Below are 27,066 nucleotides of genomic sequence, written 5' to 3' on the forward strand. Positions count from 1 at the left end.
GGAGTTTATTAGAGGATAGTTTTCCGTCAATTTAATAAGTAGCAAACACTACATTATAATTGTTTAACATTAAGATGGTAAAAGCCAATTGCTTTTGCGCTACAGGCTACATATTACTTAAAAACAGGGTTGCCAGCCAGAACATAACTTATCAAACCCCACTGAAGCGAAGCGATAAGCTTAATTGAACTCTGAACAGAAGATATTTGGTGTTGGAATCCGTATTGCAGATAGCTGTGTTTTCTTGAGCGAAGACTAGGGTTTGATTCATTGAACTATAGAGGGTTTCTACGGTTATATACAGTTTGTTAACGGACTGCGCACAAATTGGACCAGCTTGCATTGTTATTGCAAGAGATATTTGATGATATGTGGTTTGCTCTGAAACCGCAAGTTGCCCTTCGGCATGGCTCAGTGTGTCTAAACAAAGTCGAAGTCAACGCTGTCCCATTCTTAGTGAAGGTTTTAACGATGATGATGGCAATAGGTTGCGCTTACTAAGAATAAGATCCATTCAAGAAGACGATGTAGGCTAAGCAGTGCCGGTCTTAGGGTTTTTCGGGCCCTGTGCGGAATATGCTTTTGCGGGCCCCAATGACAATAATCCAATTCAGTGGCGTAGCTAGGTACTTTGAAAGGGGAGGGGCGGCGGTGGCGGCGTGATCGCCAAAGATGACAACCAGCGGCGGGGGGTCTGGGGGGCCTCCCCCAGAAAATTTTGAAAAATTACTTTGAATTTGGGACATTCTAAGAGCATGTTCAACAAAAATTTAGGTATGAATATTACTGTGAAATGGTGCTGTCCGGTGGCATAGCAAAAGGATAAGATCATGCTTTCTTTGGCATTTTTCGGAAATAAAGCTATGTCTCTACAGTATGTTGAGTCTGGATGCAACCTATTTCGTCCCCTGAAATCGTGTAACAAAATTAAATTTCGACTTAATTCGTCCCCTGAAAAGATCGAGAAATTTTGAAATGTTTGCGGCAACTCCGATCAGCGATTTCGGCTATGTCGTTTTTTTTTCTCGATCTTTTCAGGGTACGAAATATTCAGGCGACGAAATAGGTTGAATTCGTTGAGTCTCTATGTTTTCTTGTTGCGAATTCCTTTGCTGAATTCACTTGTTGAATTTTTCCTTTGAAAATGACAAAATTACTGCATTTTCTGAGTAAATTGCGGGCCCTGTGCGATCGCACGGTTTGCACATCCCAAAGACCGGCACTGAGGCTAAGTGTCGCTTTTTGACTTGTTACTTGAAACGAAAATTAAGCATCTTGCTTTAGAAGACGAAAAAAACAATGATGCAAACAATGGTCCTACGACAATTGTAAACTATACAGTGGACTAAGATAGAACTATAAGTGGATTATATAGACACAATAGTCGTTGAAACGTCACAGTGTCCATGTAAAAAAGGCAAGCCTACCTTATGTGTGGTCTCAGTGGCTTCGTTGATATAGAGATCTCTGTCCTTCTCTAGCTGAGCGATGATATTCCTCTGCTTTACGGCTTCATTTTTATAGCTTTGAATTTCTTGTTCCAAATGGTTCATAGTTTGCATATGCAGTTTCACAATATGTGTTTGTTTTTGCGTTGCAGTTTGTGCCTAAAAAATAAATTTGTTTTTAAGACCAAACACCGCAAATTTTTATCGACTGCCCAGTCGAGTGAAGAGAGCCCTGATTCGACGTTCAACTAGGGCGCCGGTTACACACGTTCAAAAGCATGTGGCTGTGTCTTGTTACCTGGTTAATCCTGCCAGTAGTCATATGCTTGTCTCAAAGGTTAAGCCATGCAAGTTTGGCAAGGCACTTGAAGGCACGCCGTCAATTGCGGAGTGGTTCCCCTTCGACTATACAGTAGCCCTTGATTTCTCTCATGGTTATGAACAGTACGCTGCTCCAAAGAGAAATGCCTACGGGACGGCCCATCTTAGGGTATGGCTTGCACAACAACAATTGCAGATTTGATGGATAGTGAAACTGCAGCAGTTGAAGCAAAATCTTCTATCGCATCTTGCTAAGTTCTTAAAAAGCATTTTTCCATAAAAATACCGGGAATCATTACAAGGGTAATAAGGATATCATTTCGAAGTATAAGTTAGGCTATTCTTCAGCATATTTTATGTTTTACATTTATAAATGAAAGACTTGCTCCCAGGCAAAGTAAATGGTTTGAATATTTTTAACTGCGAGACTGATAACTTGTCATTGACACTTTTGCATGTCCTCCGAGTCACAAGTGAAAGGCCAGTTCAAAATGTGGCCTATACTCAGCGTTACATCACTTAGAGTCAATGCTCAATTGCTCATACTAAGCTGTGCCCAATCGTATTTCCCTCGCGGACCGGTTTTAAATTGAAAAAAGCCTTACGGACCGGCGATAGGAAAAACGAAGCTTGACATCTAGAGCTACTGATGGGTCTAATTTTTTTTTATTGCTGTTTAAACACATTTTGAGCAAGATTGGTAAAATAAAATAGACAATGTAAAAATTGAGGTCAAAAAACGAAACTAGTTTAGCATGGGGTCGAGAATTGCTATCCCCAGAAAGTTTTGACTAATTTAACGTTGCTTTGATTGCTCTTTGTGCACTTTAAGCCTTAATTATGATTTTTTTTTATCAAAACGCACACCTTGTATTTGACTTATATCATAAAATTAAAACTAGATTTTTTTGGAAGTTTTTTTGGAAGAAAAAAAAAAACTTTTTTCACGACTAACAGCAAGATTTCAATAATTTAAATGTTTGAAGGTTTGTTTAATATTGTGTGGGCTTTCAGTAAATATTTAAAATCCATCTGAGGCTTTCCCAACTTTTGTGTATATCGCTTATACAAGGCATTTTTCATTTTATTATAGCCTACCTCCCTCTACTAACACTGAAATAGCTCAAATTAATTGTTAGGTAGCCTAATTAGAAGGCACTGGGCAAGGTGTTTACTTCAGAATATTTCATTAGTATCTTGGTTTTTGAAGGCCCTTGCAACTTTACCGATACCATAGTTTAATGCTGAAAGCATGCATTCTCAATTAATGCCACCTGTTTGGTTAATGACATGGGATTGGGCGATCAAAACGGGTGAGAAAATTTTGCAAAAATGTTAAAAAATGAATGCCTTTTTTCGATTTCGGACGGGGGTACGTGACTAAGTATCCCCTCCTTGCATCCGTTACGGTTCTGATGGGTATTGCCACAGGTTGCAGGTGATTCATTTGTACGCATTTTTTCTATGTTTTTTGTACGCATTTACTACGTTTTTTCTACGTCATTTGCACTTTTTCAATGTGATCAATTTATTTCATGGCTAAGGACATACTTTCAGCTAGCTCATCCTCTTGGCGACCATTTTGGGCGTGTGTTCTCGCGACCCGACATCAGCTTTTTTCGCGAACCGGTATTGGATCGCGATAGGGTGGTTGGGGACCCCTGTACTGGATGACAGAGGTTTGAGTGTGCGGAAAGAGCATTGACCAACCAATTTACTGATAAAATGTTTCTAGCGAAATGCACTAACTAAACCTTCTGATAGTTCTTGTTGAGAATATCTTTCTCCCTGGCTAACTCCTCAGCCACTTTCTTATCCACCTCAGCTTGCTTCTTGAACGCAGCAATATCTAAGACATGGAATATACAAAGCTAAGAGAGACCTTGATTATCAAAAAGTAAAGTTATAATTACGGAGGGGAGAGGAATTGGCTTTTTCAAATCCAAATTTAGCCGTGATTTTAAGGTACAACAGTATGTTCTAAGATCTCTGGTAAATTGAAACTCCTTTCCAAAAAAACCCTTACTATGAAAATTACTTTTTGCGTAAAATTGCCTTGTATTGACATCACTTTTGTTTGTGGCATTTAAAGGTCAGCTATTAATTATTTGTTATTGTTCTAAAACACGTTAAAATGTTACAAGACAGCCGTAAACATTACCCTGGTCTAGATTTTGCGGTAAAATACGATAAACTTGTCTTAGTTAACGGTCAACGCAAATAGTTTGTATGGAGCTGGTTATATTTAAGTCGCCGTAAATTCACCAAAACTTATCTCCAAAACTATGTTTCAAATAGTAAAGACGCATTTCGTTATGATAACTGATTTAACTGATAATAATGAGCCTTTGACTTCGGTCTGCAAAAAGTTACTTTATATTTTTGATTTAAGCCCTCATTCTGAGATTCTTCGCTCAATTTCTTTTCATCTAGCTGTCTATTTCATCTGCTGGTTTAAGTTTAATCACGTAGATTGACTTGCCTTTGAAATATTTCTGATGCAACAACCAATTGAAAACCTTAGGCTGATAACTGCTGATGAAGATGGTGAAGTTGTTGCAACGGATGGTGGTCGACGCGAGGTGGTTGTTGAGAAAGCTCTATCAAAAGGACACTAGACAATGTGCCAGTACTGTGAAGTGATCTTTCAGGTCTTTCCTTATATACTTTTACAATGCACGGCATTACACTCCAGGCAAGAAAAGGCAACATTAGTGAATGAACTGTTTCTTCTCGAAACGTACCATATTTCCCCAATTGTTTTTGGCCCACAAGCCAAGTATGTAGACTGTGTAGAGCCTTGGCTCCACGCATTCAGTTAACCTGTGCACCTGTAGAAGACCAGCCAGATATGTATATTGACTAGCTTGACCCTATATATCTATAGATGCACATTTGACTTGTTTTATAATTACAAGTAGGCGAAATAATTGCAACCATCGCTAATTTACATACATTAGGCCTACCGTACTCCTGGGCATGAGCTTCAATGGATCTTGTCACTAAAGTTTCTACTGTGTCTCTAAAAAGTAATTTTATGTATCAACATATAAGCTAACATGATTAAATAACTGTAGTTTTTAAGAAATCTTCCACCCTAAACATTTCCATGGAAAATCCGACGTTGCTGTGCAGAAACGGCTCAAAAGTAGGCTATTTCTATTGTGGGAGAAAGCGCTGCATGCGCTAGGCCGATTATAAACATGTTACCGTCAGGGAGTTTGACCTGGAACAGATTTTTACATATATCCGCACAAAAATAGTTACATAAGTATTCACGCACTTCGCTACACCAAAGAACGACAAGCCTATAAAAGTTTCCAAATGGATCTTAAGTGGATATTTATTTTGTCGATTAAATTTAGCCAGCTCAATACAAAATTCGAAAAAAAAATTGGTGAATGAACTTTTCATATTTTTGTTTTACCAGCCTGGGTCTTAGAATATACTGTTGTATCCTAAAATCAGAACTAAAGCTACAAGTAAAATTGCCCCCTCCCGTTATCATAATCTTGTCTTCCTAAACATTCGCTATTTTTTGTTGGTTCATATGTTTAAATAGCGATTGCAGGCGTAGCAAAACTATAAAAGACTTCTAAAGATATTTATATGAAGACTATTTTTGCCATTGTGATTGATGTGATTACCGAATGTGTAAGAGAAGATTCATTGATAGAGATAGCCTACTGTACGCGGAATGATTTGGTTTTGTTGAGTTACACAATGGAAGATCTAAGAGAGAAATTTGAGAAGTGGAAGGAGTCGCTTCAACATAAAGGTATGCGTGTCAATACCAAAAAGACAAAGGTTGTAATAAGTGGAACGGAAGGGGAAATCACATTGAGTAAAATTCACCCATGTGGTGTATGTGGAAGAAGAGTGATGGCAAATTCTGTTATGTGTACGAAATGCAGAAAGTGGGTGCATGGAACTGGAAGATGTGCAAAGATGAAGAGAGTGGCATGAAGATCCGGAGACGGTTTTGACTGTGAAAGATGCAAGAAGATTGAAGAAGGAATGGTTGGTCCTGTTGAAAAGCTGAATGACGAAGTTGAATCAGTGAATGCCTTTTGCAATCTAGGAGCTAGATTGAATGCCAGTAGTGCTGGTTGTAAAGCGGCAGTGACTGCAAGAGTAAGGTTTAGTTGGTGAAAATCAGAGAGTGTCGAGAGTTGTTATCTGGTAGAAGATTTCCGTTGAAAATGAGAGGAAGAATTTATAGCAGTTGTGTGAGATCTGCAATGCTGTACGGAAGTGAGACATGGTGCTTACGGGAAAACGAATTGGCGATTTTAAGAAGAACTGAGAGAGCAATGGTGAGAGTAATATGTGGTGTGAAGCTGATGGACAAAAGAAATACTGAAGAATTTATGAACTTTCTTGGGTTGAATGAGAATTTTGATAAGTTGGCGAAAGCGAATGAAGTAAGGTGGTATGGGCATGTTTTGAGAAGGGATGAAGATGATGTTTTGAGAAGAGTGCTAGAGTTGCAAGTGGAGGGTCGTAGAAAACAGGGAAGACCCAAGAAAACGTGGAAAAGGCAAGTTGAGGAGGAAATCAGTAAGGTGGGCTTGTCAAGAGAGGACGCGTTAGACAGATCGATGTGGAGGCAGGGTGTGAAGGCGGTTGCAACACTTGGAGGTGAATCCGGCCACCTTCGGTAACGGGGACATCACCGGATTAAAACTGGACTACTGCTACTAGCCTACTACTACTAGTAACATTGTATGTTAAATAATTTCCTACCTCTTGGGAAAATTGCTTAAGTCTTTATGTTAACTTTAGCTGCTTAAAAACTTGCCCGAGTTACCACTTACAATGTAACCTTTTTGTCAATGCTGCAAGCATGCAAAGGTACTGCATTAAAGAGCCAAAGATTTAAAACAAGTAAAACCATAAACTGAGCAGTTACTGTACCTCTGTCTAGTCCAGTGATTTGCACACGCAAAGCATCTCTTTGGCCCTCAACCTCCATTTTATCGTCTTCTGTATCCTGCAGTCGTTTTTGGATCAATTGTTGTAGTTTATTCTGTTTCGAAGTTTCGTGCCGTATCTGATGTAATTCTTCCATCAGGGTCTAGAAAATAAAACGCGCTGCTGATGAGCCGAAAATAGAATGGTGGCTGGCGTGTGCAATCTATACGATGAGTCAACTAGTAAATCTTTTTTTCATTGACTTAACGTCTGCAAATGTAGAGTGGATGTAAAAACGAATTGATTCTCTGGATAGGGGTTAAAAAGTTAGAAAAATGCTTGAGAAACAGTCTGTCATGCGTTGTGTCTGCACTGCGCTTCATGTAGCTTGGAATTCATCCAGCAGCCATGCTGCAGCTATCTGCAACTCCAACTTCCACATGTCCGTAGTTTGGAATAGTTTGAAAAAAAATCGTGTAAGAACAAATATGTAGCAAAACAGTTGAAGTATGAAGAAATATGAAAATAAGCTGGGATCTGGGGGCCTGCCAATAGAAGAAATTGACAATTTTTTACCTTATTTTGGTCGTATTTCGACTCTGATAAAGCTTTTTGTTTAAGACGCACACTTTTATTCATTCCAAGTCTTCATTCCAGAGTAGAATATTTTCATTAAAGTGAATAACGAAAATATGCTTTGGATGCTCAGTGATTTTCTCAAAAAAAGAAACAAAAAAAACGATTCACCAACAAAGAAGAGTGTAACTCAAAACTCAACAAAACACTTCAAAGAATCTTCACTATAAGCCAACGGTGTGTGTGCGGGTGTCATGAAACTTTAAAACATACCAGACTCAGGAAATTACGCTGTCAATAAGTTTACCTAAACATGACAATACAAAAGCCATTTCACATCAAATTCGTCACCAATTAGTATTAGAAGCGCAGCCATACACAAAATACACAGAAAATTTTAACTATACGGTGCTAGATAAAACTATAAAACAAACTAGCCTAACAAATTATCCTACAAAAAATCGTGATTCAACCATGGTTATCTGGGATTCAGCAGCCATGCCATGCTGCAGCTATCTGCAACTTCAACTTCCACATTTGCGAAGTTTGGAACAGTGAATGGAAAGAAGTCGCGAGACCAGCTCAATTCACGGTCCTTCCCAATAACAATGCTCCACTAGGAGCAGAACTAACTCGGAAGGGATGGGTGAAGCTCAATCGCTTGGGAACTGAGTTGGGCCGTTTTAATAGCAACATGTTCCAATGAGGCCTCGCCGACTCACCATCTTGTTGCACGTGGCTCAGATTTTTAGACTGCATACCACATTCTCTATCAATGTCCTGTATACCAACCCAAAGATAAACATGTGGACGTAACAACGCTCGATGAACACACCATCCATTGGCTGCTGCGCCTGGATATAACAACGTACCTACAGCGACCTCAAATGCAAGAAGAAGCATGAAAATGTAAAATCCAACACATATCAAATTCATGGCTAATTAAACGAGAAACGTTTAATTAGCCGTTTAAACGTTTAATTAGCCAAATCAGAAACGCAGCATTGCACCTTAAGGTCCGCAGTTTTGCACTTGTTTTCAGCCGCGAGGGAGTTTGCGGCTTCGACTTGCGTCTGATAGTCTTGTTGAAGTTTGGTCAAACGATTGTTGAGAAGACTCACATCTTTAGTTGCCTTGTCACAATGTATCTGAAAAAAAAAATGGACGCAAAGTGACATGAGAGGAAGCAGGAATTCTGTTATAATACTTTGCTTACTTGTTTGTTATGGTGGCAATGCAGATACTGGTAGTCATAGTTTAATGTCAAAAACAATAAAAAAAAAATGCACATAATACGCAACAAAATTGCTTGAATTTCGTTTGAGTTATGTGCTCGAAACCAAATGCAATAGGCCTACACAAAAATTGCAGAATGAATACGTCTGCAAGCAGTGGTTGGTCTAGAAAGTGTCCAATTCTTCTATAACTGAAAGCTAAGTATATTGATTAACACTGCAGTTTGCTAGTGAGTAGTGAATTCAAGGACACTATAGCTATCACTAGAAGAAGACCACGGAAATGAAGATGACGTGGCTACACAGGAGGAAAATCTTCGAAAGGTAAAAAATTACAGTTGTTCGGGAGAGCCACCAATAGCTGATTTTGACAGAAAGCTGTAACAGCACCTGACAAGGGACGAGTGGACGCAAACGAAAGGGTTATCGATTGAAGCAGGAGTGGTTAACTGAGCTCAATTGTACAATGACGACAAAGCTAAGACGGAGTGCATCGGTTGTATCAGCAACTTTCACCACGTGTTCGTCTTTGTATAGCCGCTCGTAGCTTCTTGTTCCAAACTGGGCAAATTCAGGCTCACCAAAAGTGAAAAATGGGCATACATCAACCTACTGCGCATTCAGTCGCTAGAAACACCTCAAGAGGCTCCGTACCTATATTACTATCATTGAGACCAGTGTTCCTTCTAAAAAAAATCTTCAGTGCGCAAGAGCCTAATTTTTTTCAGTGAGCACTTTTATTTTAAAGCTGTGTTTGCAAAATTGCGAGTGAATAACAGACCTAGTGAATTGTTAAAAGTAATCTCAAAGAACACGAACAAATTTAAACTTGATTCAAATAGCTCTGTGTGCGTTCGCACTTTTCCAGTGATCGTACACTTTTCATTTCACTCTACTCGTCTAAAACTTATTTCTGATGCTTTAGTCAAGACAGATTCGATCGTCACTCAGCAGGGTATATAAAAATAAAAATTGGAGCACCGAGCTCAGTCCAAAAAAAACAAAACATGTAGCTTGGAATTCATCCAGCAGCCATGCTGCAGCTATCTGCAACTCCAACTTCCACATGTCCGTAGTTTGGAATAGTTTGAAAAAAAATCGTGTAAGAACAAATATGTAGCAAAAAAGTTGAAGTAAGAGAAAATATGAAAATAAGCTAGGATATGGGGGCTTGCCAATAGAAGAAGTTGACAAATGTTTACCTTATTTTGGTTGTATTTTGACTGTGATAAAGCTTTTTGTTTAAGACGCACACTTTAATTGTATTTAAGTACAGTGCAATTCAACAGATCACCGATATGTTTTGTAAAAATTAAACTTAGAAGCTTTGTTTTAAGTTTGAAACTTTGAAAATCACGCTACGCAAATGGTTTGGTGTTGCTGCACATTTGGGGTCTGCTACTATTCGGTGAGTCCGATTCGGTGAGTCCGTGGTATTGCTTCGTTCGCTTTAAATGGTTTATTTCCCTAGCCTACTGCTACAATAAAGTCACAGTTTGGCAAAAGGGTACAGGTGAGTGGTGACTCCCACACATGAATCCAAGCATCGGGGGATGAGAAGATGTTCCTTTTCCTATTATACTAATCCTTCGGCACTAATGAGAGTAAGGTGGCCAGTTCCTTTCTCTTGGCCACTTTAACTACGCCCACCCAATTTATTACACTCTGGGTAGAGGTGAGCGGTGTTTTCAATAATCAGCTTAAGCCTGGAGTCGAACCAGGATTGCATGGCGAGAGCCTTATTCATGGACTTCTAAATAGTAGCATCTGGACTGGAAACTCAGTGGGCAACATGAGGCCAAACAGTTGGTACAACAGTTGACCAACTGTGGGCCAACAGCCAAGTAACTAACCCTGTTGGCCCACAGTTGGCCAACTGTTGTACCAACTGTTTGGCCTCATGTTGCCCACTTAGTTTCCAGTCCAGATACTACTATTTAGAAGTCCATGCCTTATTCGCTGCGCTATCTTAAAGGCAAAAGTAAACAAGTTACAAGAACATGCGATACCCGTTGATCTTTTAGATGTGACTCCAGTTTGGCATTGTCGTCCTTGCATTTTTGCAATTGAACTTGAAGAGCTTTAATTTGTTCCACTTTTTCTTTGACCATGTTCTTTTCATGATCGTAGTCGTTCTCAAAGCGTTCTTTTCTTCTCAATTCTCTTTTAATTTCATTATGTTTCATCTGAATTTCTTGTTGAAGCTGTAAAGCAAATTTATAAAATTCCATCACTTGGTTGTTATGCTTCGTTAAGCCCTTGCCCAGCCAAGCGAATTGCAATAACAGCGCCACATTTTATTTTTATTTTACATCAATATAATTCATTTACATCGAATTGTGGCAACTGAATTCATTTTCAACTGTTTTCCCCCTTTGCACAAACCTATAGGCCAATCAGTAAGTAAAATGTTTGTTGCGGACCATGCTTCTCAATCACGAGATAACGTTCGCGTTTTGTCGCTTTTACCTTTTTCTACATGTTTATGTTATTTATACTGTATATGACTTCTGATATGTTTGGCATATTGTTTTTTGTTGTGATGGTCAGAAATAAAAAATAAAACTGCTTTGATGAAAATGCATAAGTTCAGAGCATTAGTCAGCCATCAAGACTGGTGTATCCTAGATTTAAGTTTCATTTGCCAAACTTGTAAGATTTTTCAATTAACGAAGAATTGCCATCGTTGACCCTGAGGTTCTAGAACAGTAGATTCCAACCTTTTCCTAGTCGCATACCCCTTTCAAAGAAATACCAAATATGCTGTTGATCCCCAGACACCAAGATAAATCTTTTAGAGTGGCCATGAGTGAAAATTTTGCAAAATAGTCTTCCATACCAAATAATTGACTTATTGGTTGTGCAAATCCTAATCCTTAAATAGAGAATCGGGAATGTCAAAGCACGTAGCCTACAAAGCTATTTCTTAAAATAACATATTTTTGATAAAGGATAATGTCTAAGAAAAATGTAGCCTACTTATAAAATTGACCATTCTATGGAATTGACCATTCTATGATAAGGAGGGAGGAAGGAAGTTTTCTTAGAAAGGCACTAGATCTAAAGGTGGATGGGAAGAGGAAACGCGGTCGTCCAAGAAGAACGTGGAAACAACAAGTGAAGGATGAATTTAAAAAAGTCGGACTGAAGGAGGAAGATGCAAGGGACAGGGTGAAATGGAGAATAGGGATTAAAACAATTGCTGCGCGGAAACAATCGGCCATCCCCATTAGTGGGGAACAAACTGACGATGGATTATGATGATGATGGTAGAACGCAGTTAAAAAGCAACTTTATAGGTGAAGAATTTTAAAGATACACCTAATCTCCAAGATTAACTCAGATTAACTCACTGGATCCATTTCAACTGGCTTAAAAAATTTTTTAAATTTGTTGCTGTGTAATCTATCAAGTGTTCAGCGCATAAATTACCTTGGAGTATGATAAAAAATTGTTTTTTGGCAAACATTAATGAGCATTGGAATTAACTTATCTCTTTGAAAACTTTCTGTGTGCATATGCAGACTGTTCATGAACACTACACACCTCAGCAACCACCAATTCTGTTTCTTCGAGCTTCGTTTGAGTTTGAAGTTGATCGTTTGAAGCTTCTGCTAATTTTTCTCTTAATGCGACAATTCTTTCCAAGAGCTTGTCTCGTTCGTTTGTCATTGCTTCTTTTGCTTTTAACGTTTGATCGATGCTGAAACCGAACGTCGATGATAATTTGAAGTTTTTCAAAGGTTCTCAAATACTTCTGAGTAAAGCAGTAGCAGAAACTATGAAGTTAAATTGATTAGTTCAATTTTCATTGCAAAGCTTTCGCTTCAAGTGTGTGGCTTTATTAGTACATTTTCTTATTCAAATAGAATTTAAAACATCGATTGGAGTGACATCTAGAATACCCAATTTCTATAGCCTACAAACAGCTCTCTAATTAGATTCCACTAATTCAACAAATGACATCAACAGGAGGTGACTGTGCCGTTTAGTTAGTGGCTAAGCTAGAGGTCTGTGCCAGCGCATGCAAACAACCCTGACAGCAAATCAGTCATTTTTAACATTGATTCAACGTCTGCAGACGTTGAATCATTGTAAAAAACGACTGATTTGTTGTATGGGAAGGTCAAATAGCGTCAGGGAAAAAATGTTTGTGGAAAAACGCCATTTTTGTAACGAATATATAAACAAATATGACCCCAGTTATTACATTTCAGTTAGGAGGTGTCTCCCCCTTATTTTCTAAGTTAATAAACTTTTGCGCAGCTAACAGTAGACGCATAGTATTGCTCGATGTGCATTATAACCTCATGAGGTAAAACTCTACCCGTAATCTATAAATCTTGGTAGTCGACCATATTTTTATGTAATCGTAATCTAAGCATGTACTCGTAAGCGCTGATCATATCAGACTACATAAAAAAATTACGTTTAATTCGTCTATTTAAACATACGAAAGCTGAAATTACATTACAACCGCATACATTTCCATTTTTGTCATCCGCATTGTTGGACGAGATCAAACTTTTTAGTTTTATAAAAACTTGCAAGATCAATGTCGACGTTCAAATATGATGCCACGCCATATGCTTGCCTTCCTTCAACCCCTTACATCCCTTACATAACGTTCAGTGTGATGCTTTTGGCCAACTCATGTAATGCAATAATATAAAGTTTTCTCAGAGCTATCCTGGGGTTGTAAGATGATAAACAGCTCCCTAAACAGCTCATAAAAAAACCAATGACAGGAAAAATTAGGTCCAGCGAAGTTGAAACAAAGTAAGAAAAAGCAACTTTTGTTGGATAGAATAACAGCTCAAGTCCAATGACATGGGACTCTCCGCCAGTGGAAACTAAGCTGAACTATCACAATGTCTTTCAGGTTACAATTTGCATTTATTTCGACGCCTTGTCAATCAACAAATGCAAATTATCACCTGAAACACCCTGATAGTTTACCTTAGTTTATATCAGAAGAGAGTCTCACGTAATTGACCTAAATGCCTGATGAACAGCCTCATTCAATTTTTAGCTGAAGTCCTGTTCAGAAACGAAATGCCTGATGAACAGCCTCATTCAATTTTTAGTTGAAGTCCTGTTCAGAAACGAAATACAAACGTCATATGAACATAGCTCATTATTACTTGGAGTCAGTTTCAGAAACTCCCCCTGCTCCTTCCTTAACGAGATTAGTTAAGTTAACAATTTCAAGCTTCAATGTTGCGATGATTTCTCGAGCATGCGATTCGCGTTCTGTCGCCGCATCGACCATCTTCCAAGCTCTTTCCAGTTCTAGCTTGAGCTGCTGAATCGTTGCCTGAAAAAAGATTTGTTCACGACTCTGAATGGCAACTCAGTGAAGTTAGTAAAACTAACAAAGAGTTTGAAAGAACTTGCAGTATTTTAAGGATACTTACTAGTGAATATAACTTTTGTAAACACCCTAAAGATTTTGTCATTGGAGACCTATCACAAATCCAAAATCACCACACGGGTGCATACAAATAGTAGGCTTTCTAAGCGACTAATGCTGCGTGTGTGGGCTACTGCTCCACAGATAAGACCTTAGCGTCAAAACGGTGTAGGGGAAGGTCGGGACCTATGATCACAGTGGGAGTCATGATCCGCTCTCTTTTTTCAAAAATTTTTGTTTGCGATTTTTGACGTCATTCTATATTTTATGCTTAGATAACTTTCCCTTAATCTCTGTTAAAAGTGTACTGAAAGTTAAAGAGTCATGAGGATTTGTTGAAACGGATTTTTTTGGACTAGGTGTGTTTCAAAATAATTGATTAGTTGCGCAAGAAATATTTGTGATGTTTTTTTGATGATTGGTAATGTATTCATGAAAAAATTAAACTGAAGTTTTTTTTGGATCACAGAGTTAGTTTTCTTCAGCAGTTGTTTCATTTTTAAAATATCAGGTCGGACCCTTGAGTCATCTTGTGGTGGGACCAGCAAGCCGTGATATATAGGTGTCAGCTGTCATTATACAAAATAGCTGCTGTAATCCTGTTGTTTCTTTACTTTCACTTAATTCAACATTTGGTATGATGGGTTTTATTTTACATTTTTAGGCTAGTTGGTGCTTTTAAATTTTTTTTTATATTTAACGCAAGTTACCATGATTCAGCGTCTGCAGACGTTGAGCCAATGTGAAAAGGCAAGATTTGCTGGTTTGTACTGTACCTGTAATAGGAGCTGTTCAAGTACCTTGTGACATAATTTTCTTGTATTTTTGATATTTCTATGTAGAAATACATTAGGCTACTTGTTCATTAAGTAACTGTGTCTTGTGGGTAATAGGGGCCCTACACGTGTCCTATCGCTTCCTGCATGTGGGGACCGATAAGCCACTTGGCGAGTGTTTATGTTGTTGGCGAGTGTTATGTTGTTGAGCATAACTTAAACAATTGCAGAAATAATAGCTTGTGCCTTTGTTGCAAAGTAGGTTACACCAAAAGGCATGACAAAACCAATTTTTAAAGAAAAATATTGAGAAACGTAGAAGATATGCATCAAAATAAAAAAAAAGTGGCTCGCAGGTTCCGACCTTCTCCCTACTGTACCTTTGTGTACGAATACTCAACTACAAATATTATTCATATTACAAAAAGAGTGGTGAATGCCAAACTTGAAACTAAGCAAAGCAAATTCAAGCAAACAAAATCACTACCGTATTGTTTAAACATCTTAACAGCCTCTTTCACCTCAGGCTTGAAAGTTTTATCCAAATCAATAAAAATCTGTAAATTTATTTAGGTTTTATTCAAAGAGGTCCTTATTAGGACAGTAGCAGACCTTCCCAAAACACATTTATTTTGCAAAACTTTCTCGTTTCACTCGCTCAATCATAGCCTACTTGGCTTGCATTGATCTAGCATGCGGCATAGGAAAAACTTGTTTTACATCAGTAGCAGATTTAAAGAGCAGAAATTTAGTCATGTCACCTTCAAGAACTGGAAAAAAAAATTAAATCTAATTTTTTTGAAAGAAAAATCACAGGCTACCAACCAATATGAGTTACCTGATCATCTTGTGAAAGTTTGAGTGCTTGTGAGACCTTTACGGAGTTTGACACAATTTCGGCATTCAAGTCACGACATTTGTTCATCAACCGCTTTTCGCTGTCGTGAGATTTTGTCAAAGCTTTGTGTATTTTTTCATACTCAAGTCGAAACCTGTAATAAAAAGAACATTCAAGGGGCATTGGGGCAATCAAAATATGGTGCAAGGAGCACCGCTGAGGTCGTTACAAAGGGTGTATCGTAAATGTAAGTATCGTAAGTAAGTAAATGTAAATGTAAGTATCGTAAATTCTAAGTAAGCTATGATGTAATATCGCATTGTCGAATAAAACTTGAACGATTTTTACCGCCAAAACTTTCGCACTTCCAATATCACTTTGGTCAAAAACGAAACCCTACAAGTTCAGTTCCGTAGGCCGCAGCCCTAAGGGGGGGCCGTAGGCATATCTCTCCAGAGTAGCTTTTCTCTCTCGATCGAGTCCATCTCCTCCAATTGAGAACATTATCCATCCACTCTGTTTTTCTTGTTCCAGGTTTACTTTTCCACAAACCTCTCCTTCGATAGTAGCCAAAACCAAAGTATCTCCCCTGTTTTTCAAATAATCATAATTAGCGAAGCTTCCCGGTTTCCAATATTGTTTCTAACCCATTCATTCGTGCGTCTGTCAGTTCAACTCGCTCTCAGTACTCGTCTCTATAACCACAGTTCAAAGGCATTGATCGTATCCTCTTCTGATTTTCTTAATGTCCATGTTTCGCATTCGTAGAGCGCAACGTCGCAAACCGGCATTTCCAGCGGTTGCAAGTTGAAGACGTGGTTTTAGCACACAGAAATCATTAAAGAATTGTTTACGTTTCACAACGACTTCAAACCGATTGAACAGACTATATGCATGTTGTGCATTAAATCAGACCTTGCAAAATCTTTATTATTTGATGCTGTGATCTGTAACTTTCCATTGCACAAAGTCAAGAATAGATTGAATGCTTTGTTGAGCTATTTTCATTGCTTGTATTGCGTGTATACAATTTTTCTGCTTCTATAGCTTTTGACGAAGCTAAAATTACCGGGTACAACAATTTCGATTCGCATCATAAATGGAACCAATAGGCCACTATACACACAAACTTGTCAAGGGAAGGAGACGTTATCACCCAACAATGGCTTTTCTAGGATTCCACAGAACAAACAGACAAGATTGCCTTGGGCAACAGCTAACAGGACCATTAGCAAACAAGCCCCCACTGCTCAAACACTACGTTGGCTAGATGGGGCACTTTTACCAGCCCCGAATGCCCACCACTGCGAATCCAGCATTAAGAACCTCGATCACCGGGTCAAGGATTGCCCAATGCCCAGAGGCCAAAATCATTGGCGAATATGGAACGGTACACGCATGTGAAATTTTTATACGCTGGTTGAAGTGCCAAAGGTACCGGTTATGAGATGTTGGTCACAGCGGTAAACCATAATCTCTTCGTTAGAAAATTGTAACATAAGATTCCCGGATCCGTTCGTCTGTATGTAATGATGATGGCGTATGAGCGATCTTTCCAGGCTAGATTGGAGGGCAGGAAATCTTCAGCCACTCAGCAGTCTCGTCGTCCAGGATTCTCAGACCATGCGCACCGTGTGGAGGCCGGTGGATTAGGCAGTGGTGGATGACATGGTCTGCGGTCTGTTCCGTGGCACCACACTCACATTCTGATGAAGGAGCCAGGCCCCACTTGTGCATGTCCGAACGAAAGCGGCTGACACCAGTTCGCAGGCGGTTAAGCCTGACCCACGCAAGCCTTGCGAGGGACATCCCTGGTGGACGGGGATCGGCGTCGGGTATGAAGTCACGAAGCGTGGAGGTGTGATTTTGCTACTCCGTGTTCCACATGTGGTTCGTCCAGTGTGCCGCACTTAAACTAAGTTCTTCTGCGTTCTTAAGGAGTTGTTGTGCGGCAGGCACAAAGGGGCGTCTTGATTTCAGCCGCTGCTTTATAGGTGGTGGTCGCTTGAATGTTGCATGGAGGAGAAGGTCCGGGTCCAAAGCGCGGCGAGCGAGAGAAATCGTGGCTCCTTTACGGCGTAGCTCAGCGGGTTGGATGCCTGCTAGGATGGGTAGGCAGTCCGTTGGAGTGGGACGCAGGCATCCAGTAACAGTACGCAGTGCGTCGTTGATGGCGGTATCAATCTAGTGGGTGTGAGAACTACGACACCAGACCGGCGCGCAGTACTCAGCGGTGGAATGAACAAGGGCTAGGGTAGCTGTACGAAGAGTTTTAGCACCAGCTCCCCAGCCGGAACCCGCCAATCGCCTCAAAAGTGCGACGCGTGTAGATAGTTTTTTGCGCAGTGACTTCAAGTGCCGGCGGTACGTGAGTGACCTGTCCAGGGTTATGCCGAGGTATGTAGGTTCGGCACAGTAGGGCAGGCGTTCCCCATCAATCTTGATGTTTATCTCACGCTGTGCCTCCCGGTTGTTAAGGTGGAAAGCCGCCGACACTGTCTTTGACTTGCTGAGCTGTAGCTTCCATTTCTGGAGGTATGCTGATAGTGTTTGCATGTCTTGGCTGAGGTTCCTCTCCACTGACTGCCAGTTTCCTGCTGAGTGCAGGAGTGCTAGGTCGTCTGCGTAAGCATATTTCCTGGAGATGGTGGGGGGCAAGTCGTAGGTGTATATGTTAACGGAATGGCCCGATTCGGTGAGTCCGATTCGGTGAGTCCGATTCGGTGAGTCCGATTCGGTGAGAGCCTTTTTCGGTGAGAGCCCTATTCGGTGAGTTTTTTTTTTTTAAATTATTGCGCGCCGTAGCCTAATTATCATTGCCGTTATAGGGTTAGGGGATAGGGGTTAGGGATTAGGGGTTAGGGGTTAGGGGATAGAGGTTAGGGGTTAGGGGGTTGGGGGTTTTTGGGGTTGGGGTTTGGGGGGTTGGGGGGTTTGGGGTTAGGGGTTTTAATTAGGCTACGGTACCCGATAATTTTTAAACAAACATTCAAAAAAAAAAACACAAAAACCCCCAACCCCAAAAACCCCCTAACCCCTATCCCCCAACCCCTAACCCCTATTCCCTAACCCTATAACGGCAATGATAATTAGGCTACGGCGCGCAATAATTTAAAAAAAAAACTCACCGAATAGGGCTCTCACCGAAAAAGGCTCTCACCGAATCGGACTCACCGAATCGGACTCACCGAATAGTAGCAGACCCATATGTTAAACAGGAGAGGAGCCAAGACTGAGCCCTGTGGGACGCCGTTTTTAAGTCGGCGTAGTCTGCTTCGACGACCGCTACCGGTTGTGAGGGTAAAACTGCGGTTTTGCACAAGTTCCATCATCATATGGACCATGTGTCTGTCAGGGAGCAGACGGAGTAACTTGCAGGTAGTATGTAACTTGCAGTCTGTATGTAATGACCGAAAGAAACACTCTTCTGGAAACGTCTATTCGAGAATTGTATTTCTGTAAAAATAGCCACTGACTGTCGAAATTGGGACGCAACACCGTACGCCACTAAAACTTGTCACTACAATGCAAATTACTTGGATAAAGACGGAAATTTTGTCCAGCTGGCAAGCACTAAGCAAAACAGTTAAATATGCGACCAACTCTCAAGTAACAATTTTAAGAATGACGAGAATACATTGCAATATCTCAAACGCACCAGGGTTGTCAGACAGCTTTTGAGAAAAAGAGCCAAACAATGTCGAAAAAAGGGCCAAACTGGGTAAAAAAGAGCCAAATTGTTCAATAATGTTAATAACGTTGCTAACAATACATAATAACGTTAACAACGTCAATAACGTTATTACAACATTACAATAACACAATCTACATTCTACAAGAACAATTCCAAATCTTCATCTTCTACAGTATTTCTATTCGAATCTTTGGCATTGGCATAAACATTGTCAGCATAAACAAAGCACTGTCTAAAAAATCGTAATAACACTTTTCAGTCTCAACTTCCGAAAGACATTTATTTGAATAGCTAGTTTAATAGTATGTGCCATCTGCTTCCAAAAAGAGCCAAATATTGAAAACAAAGGGCTAAGGGGCCAAACAATTTTTTTGGGGGCCAACTACCTCTAAAAAGGGCCAATCTGGCAAGCCTGAAACGCACGTAGGCAGCTACTGTGACGTAATAATGATAAGCAATGATAAGTTATTCAAGCACCTGCCCAAGTTTGGCTCACACCTGTTCAAGCCCGGCCCACACCTGTTCAAGTAATTAAAGATTTAGCGATGATGTAATGTTTCAACAGGTGTTCAAACGGTTGTGCAATTCAAGATTTAAGGATGATGTAATGTTTGCTTATTTCTAGCAACAGTCCATGACGTAAGATGTCAGGTTTAGTAGACAACGGTTCTATGTGACGTTTGATATGAAAATTGTCCGTAACAGTTCAGTTCAGTTGTTTTTTTTATTTCTGACCATCATATCAAAACAATACACGTCAACATAGCAAAGGTCAAGAAAAAGGTAGAAGCGACAAAACGCGAACGTTAAAACGTGCTTGTGATCGAAGTAAGTTATTGAGTTGAAAAAAATTTGGCACGGTCGCAACACCTTCAGAAAAATTTAAGATATAAAGGGAAAATAAAAAAATAAAAAATGTTACAAAACAAATAAACATATATAGGCTATAACTTTATTAGCCTACATAACTTTAGCTGATATATTGAAGATTTGTATGGACAGTTGCTATAAAGATCGGCCATGGTGCGTTATCAAGAGTGCTGATGGTCGTAAGGGGAACACGTCTTGATGCGTTTAGCTCATAGCAAAGAGCAAGGCAGGCAGAACCTAACAGTAACAGATGTGCATACCATAATAATAATAATAGTAGGCTACCTTTGGCCCAATGCGGTACCTTTGGTATCATACAACTTCACAACAATTTTTTTAGACATAGTGAGCAACAATGGCAATTTTGCTGCAAGTGGAGTCGAGTGATTTTTGTTGATTGTCCTCCGAAATATGAAAAGGCTTGATGTAAGGGGGGCTCGTTCAAGCTTCCATTTATCAAGTGTAGGCCTTCGCAGTAAAGAAAAAGCAAAGGAGATTGCAGTGTAACAGCCAAGCCAAATTTCAAACTTATAATTTTATTTCGGATTCAACCACGTTTTGTTGCTTCTACCTTTTTCTGTAGACTACTTCAAGTTATGTTTTGGCATGGATTGTTTTTCGATATGATGTTTAGAAATTAAAACAAACTGAACAGTGTTTCGTTTTAAAAAAGGTAAAGATTGTTGGCAAACCCGCACCGATTACTTATACATACTTTGTCTATAACAACACAGCTAGGTGTTAATAGAGCTACCCTCAAAATAAAATGCTAGCAATACACCTCTGGACTCGTAACCCTTTTGGGAAGCCCTGGATTCACCTGAAACTTTTCAGCGCTAAGTCAGACAATTCTATGGCTTAAAAACAAGTCAAAAATGTTTGAGTTTCAAGATTATAGTCGTCAATAGTTCATTTATTTTACCTCATGCTAGCCTATTTGTACTTAGTTAAAAACGACTATAATCTTGAAACTCAAACATTTTTGACTTGTTTTTAACTAAGTACAAATAGGCTAGCATGAGGTAAAATAAATGAACTGGTCTACCTTAGTAATGTTTTGTCTCCCATCAACTCAGAAATAACTTCATGAAAATCTTTTTCCAACAATTGAAAGGCATCATCTTCCAACGAAAGTTTGTCAGACATCCTTAAGGCTTGATTGGGAAGATGCGATGACACCAGATTGCACAGTGTTTTCTTCCTCGTGGGCTACCGTAGGCCACCCTACAGCTGTTCCGTATGACGATTAACACACCTAACAATTTGAATCTCTTTCATCAAATGGCTGCTTAGTTCTGTTACTCTTTAAGTGGGTGCTTGGTTTCTTGATCTTATTAACAGCGAGTACAACCTCTCACGGCTAAACTGTTTTTCAAAAAACTTGGGTTGTCACAATCTGCTGCAAAATATTAGCCTATAAAGTCAAGAGTTACCTACGATTGCGTAACCATAACGATTGCGCCGCATAGTGACAAAATATACTATTGAGGTCATTTAGGCTTCAATTGGCACGAACAAGCACAACTTAATTTGAGGAGAGGGATGTTCTAATAGAAGAAGGTGGGAAAAAACGAACATGCCAATTTCAAAGTGTTTACTTGAAGGAAAAAATAAGATGGTATAAAATTTATTGAGTAAGTAGAATTTATATATTATCTCACAGGCGGAAGCAAAGGAGGTTGGTTGGTTTAGAATCTTTATCCTCTGACTGACAATAGGTTATTCTTGACAGTTTCGCACACTGGTTGAGGTTTTAACCACTGACGCAGGGATTGATAGAGTATAGTTTCATAGATGTTGGAGTGTTGTTGTCGGGGAATTATTCCATGCACTAGGTGCCGCTGAATGGAGAACAGCCATGAAGTGCTTGTTCAAGAGAACACTTCGAGAGCTGAACCAGCGCCGTTTGATGTTGATTGGGCTGCTTAACCATTGAGATAAAGGGGCGGAGGTTTTAAAGTCAAACCGCATAGGGCCTATATAGCCTACTGGTAATTCCCCATTGCGCTTGGAATTTGAGTTTTTATTGTTTTGTTGCCTACTTCGCTACTTGTTATGGTTTTCTTAAAAGTGTTACCTTTAAAAAATATATGGCCTACCATTTCAAAACAAAAATTTTCAAATAGGAGGCTACTTTAATAGGCATTAAAAAATCAGTAGCAATTGCTTTTTAAAGGAAAGAGGTTACAGAGACCAGCAGCAGCAGTGGCCAAGTGGCAGCAGTGGCCGAGTGGTTAGCGCGTTGGGCTCGCAGTCGAGAGCCTGCATGTTCGACTCCAGCCACCCGCACTTGCTGTTGTTCTTGCAAGAAACTTTACGATAATTGCCTCTACTCAGTGATCGATTTCGAGTAATGGGTAGTACCAAATTTAAGTCATAAGTAGAGTAGGCTAGACAACCGGAAACAGACATTGCAGTCGGCTGCAGCGTGGGTCAGGTGTACGTCGGATGGCGTACACCGATGCATAGCGCTCAAGTCCGCTTTCCCGCAATGTAGGCAGTGGCGTAGCAGCCACTTGGCGGTTCTGGCTCTGCGCCAGGGGCGGCAGGCTGCAAGGAGGCGGCAAAATGAGGCTGCACAGTGCACACAACACGAGAAGTGAAGTACCGGTAATGCAAAAATAAATAAAAAGTAAAACAACAAAATGATTTACAAAGAGACAGCTAGCACACCTTAAAAAATTTAAAGATAGAACAACAGCTAAAAAGCTCGAGTTGCTTCTTGCGTGATGTTGGATAGCTGTAGCCTGTACTCCGTCTGTTGTTCAATTCTTAGTAACATTTATTACGTCATAAATTTGTTGTTATAATCACGATTCATTTTCTCTATCTTAGCAGTAGTTTCTGTAGTCAGACCTCTTGTGTAGAAAGAGACTACGTTCAAAAACTTGATTTTGAAGATATTATCGCTGATTTTGCTTCGGCGAAAGCTCGAAAAGTTCAATTTTGAGGCGGCTATTGATCTTTTATTTGCCTAATACATTTTTTTCTCTTTTATTTTTGGCCTTTAACGCTGAGACAGTGGGGCTTCTTTCTCAAGCAATATAGAACTTCTGAGACGTGGCACATTATTTGTAATTATTTTTATTGAAAAGATTACTTGAACATGAAACTATTTCAAAATTTGCTGCAGTCTACTTAGGGCTGCATTTTCAACGAAAGCCAGGGGTGGCAGCATATGCTCCTACGCCACTGAATGCAGGATAAACATATGAAAAACAAAACAAAAAAACAGAATAGAGCTTTATAGCAAAGCAAAAATGCCATTGCTTGCCATATTTTGTGGCAATGCCTGATGATTTCCAGTTCATCACAAAAATTTCTATCCTGCAAAGAGCTTCAGAATAAGACTAAACATTAGTAACCTACAATTTTTTCACTACGACAGCAAAATTGCACGAGGACATAAGAATATTGTTTGTAGGCTAGGATTCCAAGCTGTCAAGGGTTTTAGACGTAGAGACTAATAACTATATTTGATTTAATTCGCTCTGGTTGGCTTTTTGCTTGGCATCAGGGCCGGATTTAGTTGATTGGGGGCCCGGGGCACTTTTAGATCGGGGGGGGCCCCGTGCAAAAAATTTTTTGGCAAAAAAACACCTTTACGTATACAATAGCTCACATTTTTTCCACGTCGGGGCCCTTTAAAAGGGGGCCGGGTCACCTGAACCCTTTGCTCCCCCTAAATCCAGGTATGCTTGGCATTGAGCACTTTTTGTTTGTTTGTTATATCTTTATCCTGCGTTGCGGGAAAGCGGACTTGAGCGCTATGCATCGGTGTACGCCTTCCGACGTACACCTGACCTACGCTGCAGCCGACTGCAATGTCTGTTTCCGGTTGTCTACTCTACTTATGATTTAAATTTGGTACTACCATTACTCGAAATCGATCACTGGCTAGAGACAATTATCGTAAAGTTTCTTGCCCAGGGAAACAACAGCAAGTGCGGGTGGCTGGAGTCGAACATGCAGGCTCTCGACTGCGAGCCCAACGCGCTAACCACTCGGCCACTGCTGCCGACCGCTTGGAGTATTAATAGTATTTATTGCTTAATATTCACCATCATCATCATCATCATCATCAGCCGGTCATGCCACTGCTGGCAGATGGCCTCCACATATGTTTCCACACCATTCTGTCTTTTGCTGTTCTCATCCAGGTGATGCCAATCTTTTCTTCTATGTCATCTCGCCATCTTCTTTTTGGTCTCCCTCTAGTTCTTCTTGTATATCTTGGTGTCCATTCTGTGGTTATCTTGGCCCATCTGTTGTCTTTCATTCTTGCTACATGTCCCGCCCATTGCCACTTTAGGTTTGTTGCTGTTTCTATGACATCTTTGATACCAGTTTTGTTTCTGATGACTTCATTTCTAATCTTGTCTTTTCTATTTATGTTCAATATTATTCTTTCCATGTTCCTTTGTGCTGCTGCCAGTTTTCTTGTTTGTTGTTTTGTGAGTGACCATGTTTCTGCTCCGTATGTTAATGTTGGCAATATTACTGTGTCCATGATTTTTCGTTTTAAGCTAATTGGAATACTCTTGCTCTTTAAAAAAGTGTTATATTGACCAAATCTTCTCCAGCCTGTTGTTATCCTTTGGGTGATCTCAGTTTCCATGTCGTTTCCTGGTGTTATCATTTTCCCTAGATATTTGTATTGATCAACCTCCTCTATCTTTTCTCCATCTATCAAAATACCCGTCCTTGGTTGTTTCCCTGCTATCTCGTTACACATTATTTTTGTCTTTTTCTTGTTCATCTTCATTCCATCTCGTTTCCCTTCTCGATTCAGTTCCTCAAGCAATTGTTGCAGAGTACATTCTGACTGTGCAAAAAGGATGATGTCATCTGCAAATCTGAGATTGGTCAGCAGTTGTCCATTAATGACAAGTCCAGTCTCAGATTTCAGCCTCTTGAATATCTCTTCAACTGCAGCTGTAAACATAACAGGTGAAAGAGTGTCACCTTGGCGCACCCCTTTCTGAATCTTTATTTTATCACTTAATTTCTCGGTTCTGATTTGTGCAGTGCCATTTGTGTATGTATTTTTGATAATGCTTACTATTTTATCTGATATACCATGAATTTGAATTGCATTAAAAACAGAGGAGTGCTTGATGGAATCAAATGCCTTTTCATAATCAACAAATGCCATAAATATGGGTAGTTGGTATTCATTCATCTTCTCTAAGATCTGCCCAACTGCATGCAGGTGATCAATGCAAGAGAATCCTTGTCTGTAAGCTGCTTGTTCAGGGGGGTTGGTTTTCATTTAGACTGCTGCTTATTCTGTTCTTGATGATTTTCATAAATAGTTTGTAAATATGAGAAAGTAGGCTAATGGGGCGATAGTTTGCAAGGTCTTTCTTGTTTCCTTTTTTAAAGAGAAGAGTAATTATAGCATTTTTCCATTGTTCTGGCACTTTTTCGGTTTCGATCACGTTGTTAAATAAGTTACAAAACTTTTCGAGTAGAATATCCCCTCCTGCTTTTACCATCTCTATTACTATGTGGTCTTCTCCGGGTGCTTTTCCATTTTTCATCTGTTTGACTGCCTTTTCAACTTCGCTTTTCAGAATTGGAGGAATTTGTTCGACTGGATTTTTAGTGACAATGTTTTGTGTTTGATCATTATATAATGTTTGATAGAAATCAGCACATATTTCAATTATCTTTTCTCTGTTTGATGTTTCTGAGCCGTCTTCATTCTTCAGTGCCGGAATCAATGCTCTGTTTCCATCTTTTTCAGTGTTGCATTTTTTCAATCCCTTGCCTGTTTCAATCGCATTTTTCACCTGTAAGGTGTTGAATTTTCTTAGATCTTGTCTAATACTTTTTCGTATGTTCTTGCATAACTCTCAATATTCACTATTGCCTTTAGATGTTTCTCTCATCATTTCTCTGCGTTTCTTCAGCATCTTTTTAGTCTCTGGTTTGAGTTTATCTTCTCTTTGGCTCTTGACTATTCCGCCCACTTTCTTTGCGCTTTTTTGAATAATATTGTTCAATTGTTTTGTCTTTTCATCTAAATCTTTGACGTCGCTTTCAAGTATTTCAAAACGGTTTTGCAACTCTATTTGGAATTCATCTGCCTTTTGAATCAGTCTCTCGGTGTCAATCTTTGGGTTTGATATTCTCACCATTCTAGTTCTTTCCTGTTTTACATTTAATCGTATAGTGCTGCGAACCATCCTGTGATCACTTCCGATGCTAACCCTTTGAATGACTTCAGTGTTGAGAACAACTTCTCGTTTATTTGTTAAAATACAATCAATTTCATTTTTCACCTTTCCATTTGGACTTTTCCAAGTCCATTTTCTTCCATTTGACTTTTGAAAAAGAGTATTTGTGATGATCAGTTTCTCTGATGTTGCAAACTGGATCATCCTATCCCCCCGTGCATTCTCTTTCCAATGCCATATGCTCCAGTGGTATTTCCGTCACTCTGTTGGTGTTTTCCTATTTTGCATTAAAGTCTCCCATGATAACTTTGTAGTGACTTTTATTCTTTTCCATTTCTTCATTTATTTCTTCATACAAATCCTCTATTTCTTCATCATCATGGCTTGTGGTTGGTGCATGTATCTGTATTATTTGCATAGAATATTTATTGTTAATTTTTATTGTGAGGGAAGCCACTCTATCACTAATTCCTTTTATTTCTGTAATTTTGTGTTTTATGCTTTGATGGATTAAAAAACCGACCCCTTTGGTTGAAGTATCTCCCCCTCTGGTGTAGAGCATGTGTCCTCCTCCAATCTGTACCAGATGCTCTCCTTGTCTTCTTGTTTCTGCTAAACCAATTATTTGCCACTTCATCCTTGTTTCATTTAGCTCGTGTGTTAATTCTAAAAGCCTGTCTTCATCTTTTAAGCTTCTTACATTATACGTAGAGATGTAGATTTTGGGAACCCGGAGATTCTTTGCACCATCTGCCTTTCGGCTGCCGGGGACTAAGGGCCTTTTTGAAAGTGTGTTCAT

At 39.6% G+C, this 27,066-nt stretch overlaps 3 protein-coding genes across 3 annotated transcripts in view; all 3 read right to left on the reverse strand.

Moving 5' to 3' along the window:
• Positions 1-21,493, reverse strand: part of LOC145778034 (cilia- and flagella-associated protein 58-like) — a 29,685-nt gene extending 8,192 nt beyond the window's left edge. The window contains exons 1-9 of the mRNA XM_082589426.1: positions 21,131-21,493; positions 15,522-15,675; positions 13,639-13,811; positions 12,041-12,197; positions 10,504-10,698; positions 8,270-8,407; positions 6,687-6,846; positions 3,524-3,618; positions 1,428-1,607 (exon numbers count right to left, since the gene is read on the reverse strand). Coding sequence (XP_082445552.1) covers positions 1,428-1,607; positions 3,524-3,618; positions 6,687-6,846; positions 8,270-8,407; positions 10,504-10,698; positions 12,041-12,197; positions 13,639-13,811; positions 15,522-15,675; positions 21,131-21,231 — 1,353 coding nt within the window. The 5' untranslated portion in view covers positions 21,232-21,493. The remainder of the gene's footprint in view (positions 1-1,427; positions 1,608-3,523; positions 3,619-6,686; positions 6,847-8,269; positions 8,408-10,503; positions 10,699-12,040; positions 12,198-13,638; positions 13,812-15,521; positions 15,676-21,130) is intronic.
• A 4,450-nt stretch (positions 21,494-25,943) lies between these two features.
• On the reverse strand, positions 25,944-26,471 carry LOC145779033 (protein CFDP2-like). The gene has a single exon (XM_082590615.1). It carries the CDS (start codon positions 26,469-26,471, stop codon positions 25,944-25,946), a length of 528 nt encoding a protein of 175 aa, XP_082446741.1.
• A 73-nt stretch (positions 26,472-26,544) lies between these two features.
• LOC145779034 (uncharacterized) lies at positions 26,545-27,066 on the reverse strand. Its single transcript, XM_082590616.1, has one exon. It carries the CDS (start codon positions 27,064-27,066, stop codon positions 26,545-26,547), a length of 522 nt encoding a protein of 173 aa, XP_082446742.1.

Source organism: Aplidium turbinatum, chromosome 10 (genome assembly GCF_918807975.1).
Source record: "Aplidium turbinatum chromosome 10, kaAplTurb1.1, whole genome shotgun sequence".
Lineage (NCBI taxonomy): Eukaryota > Metazoa > Chordata > Ascidiacea > Aplousobranchia > Polyclinidae > Aplidium > Aplidium turbinatum.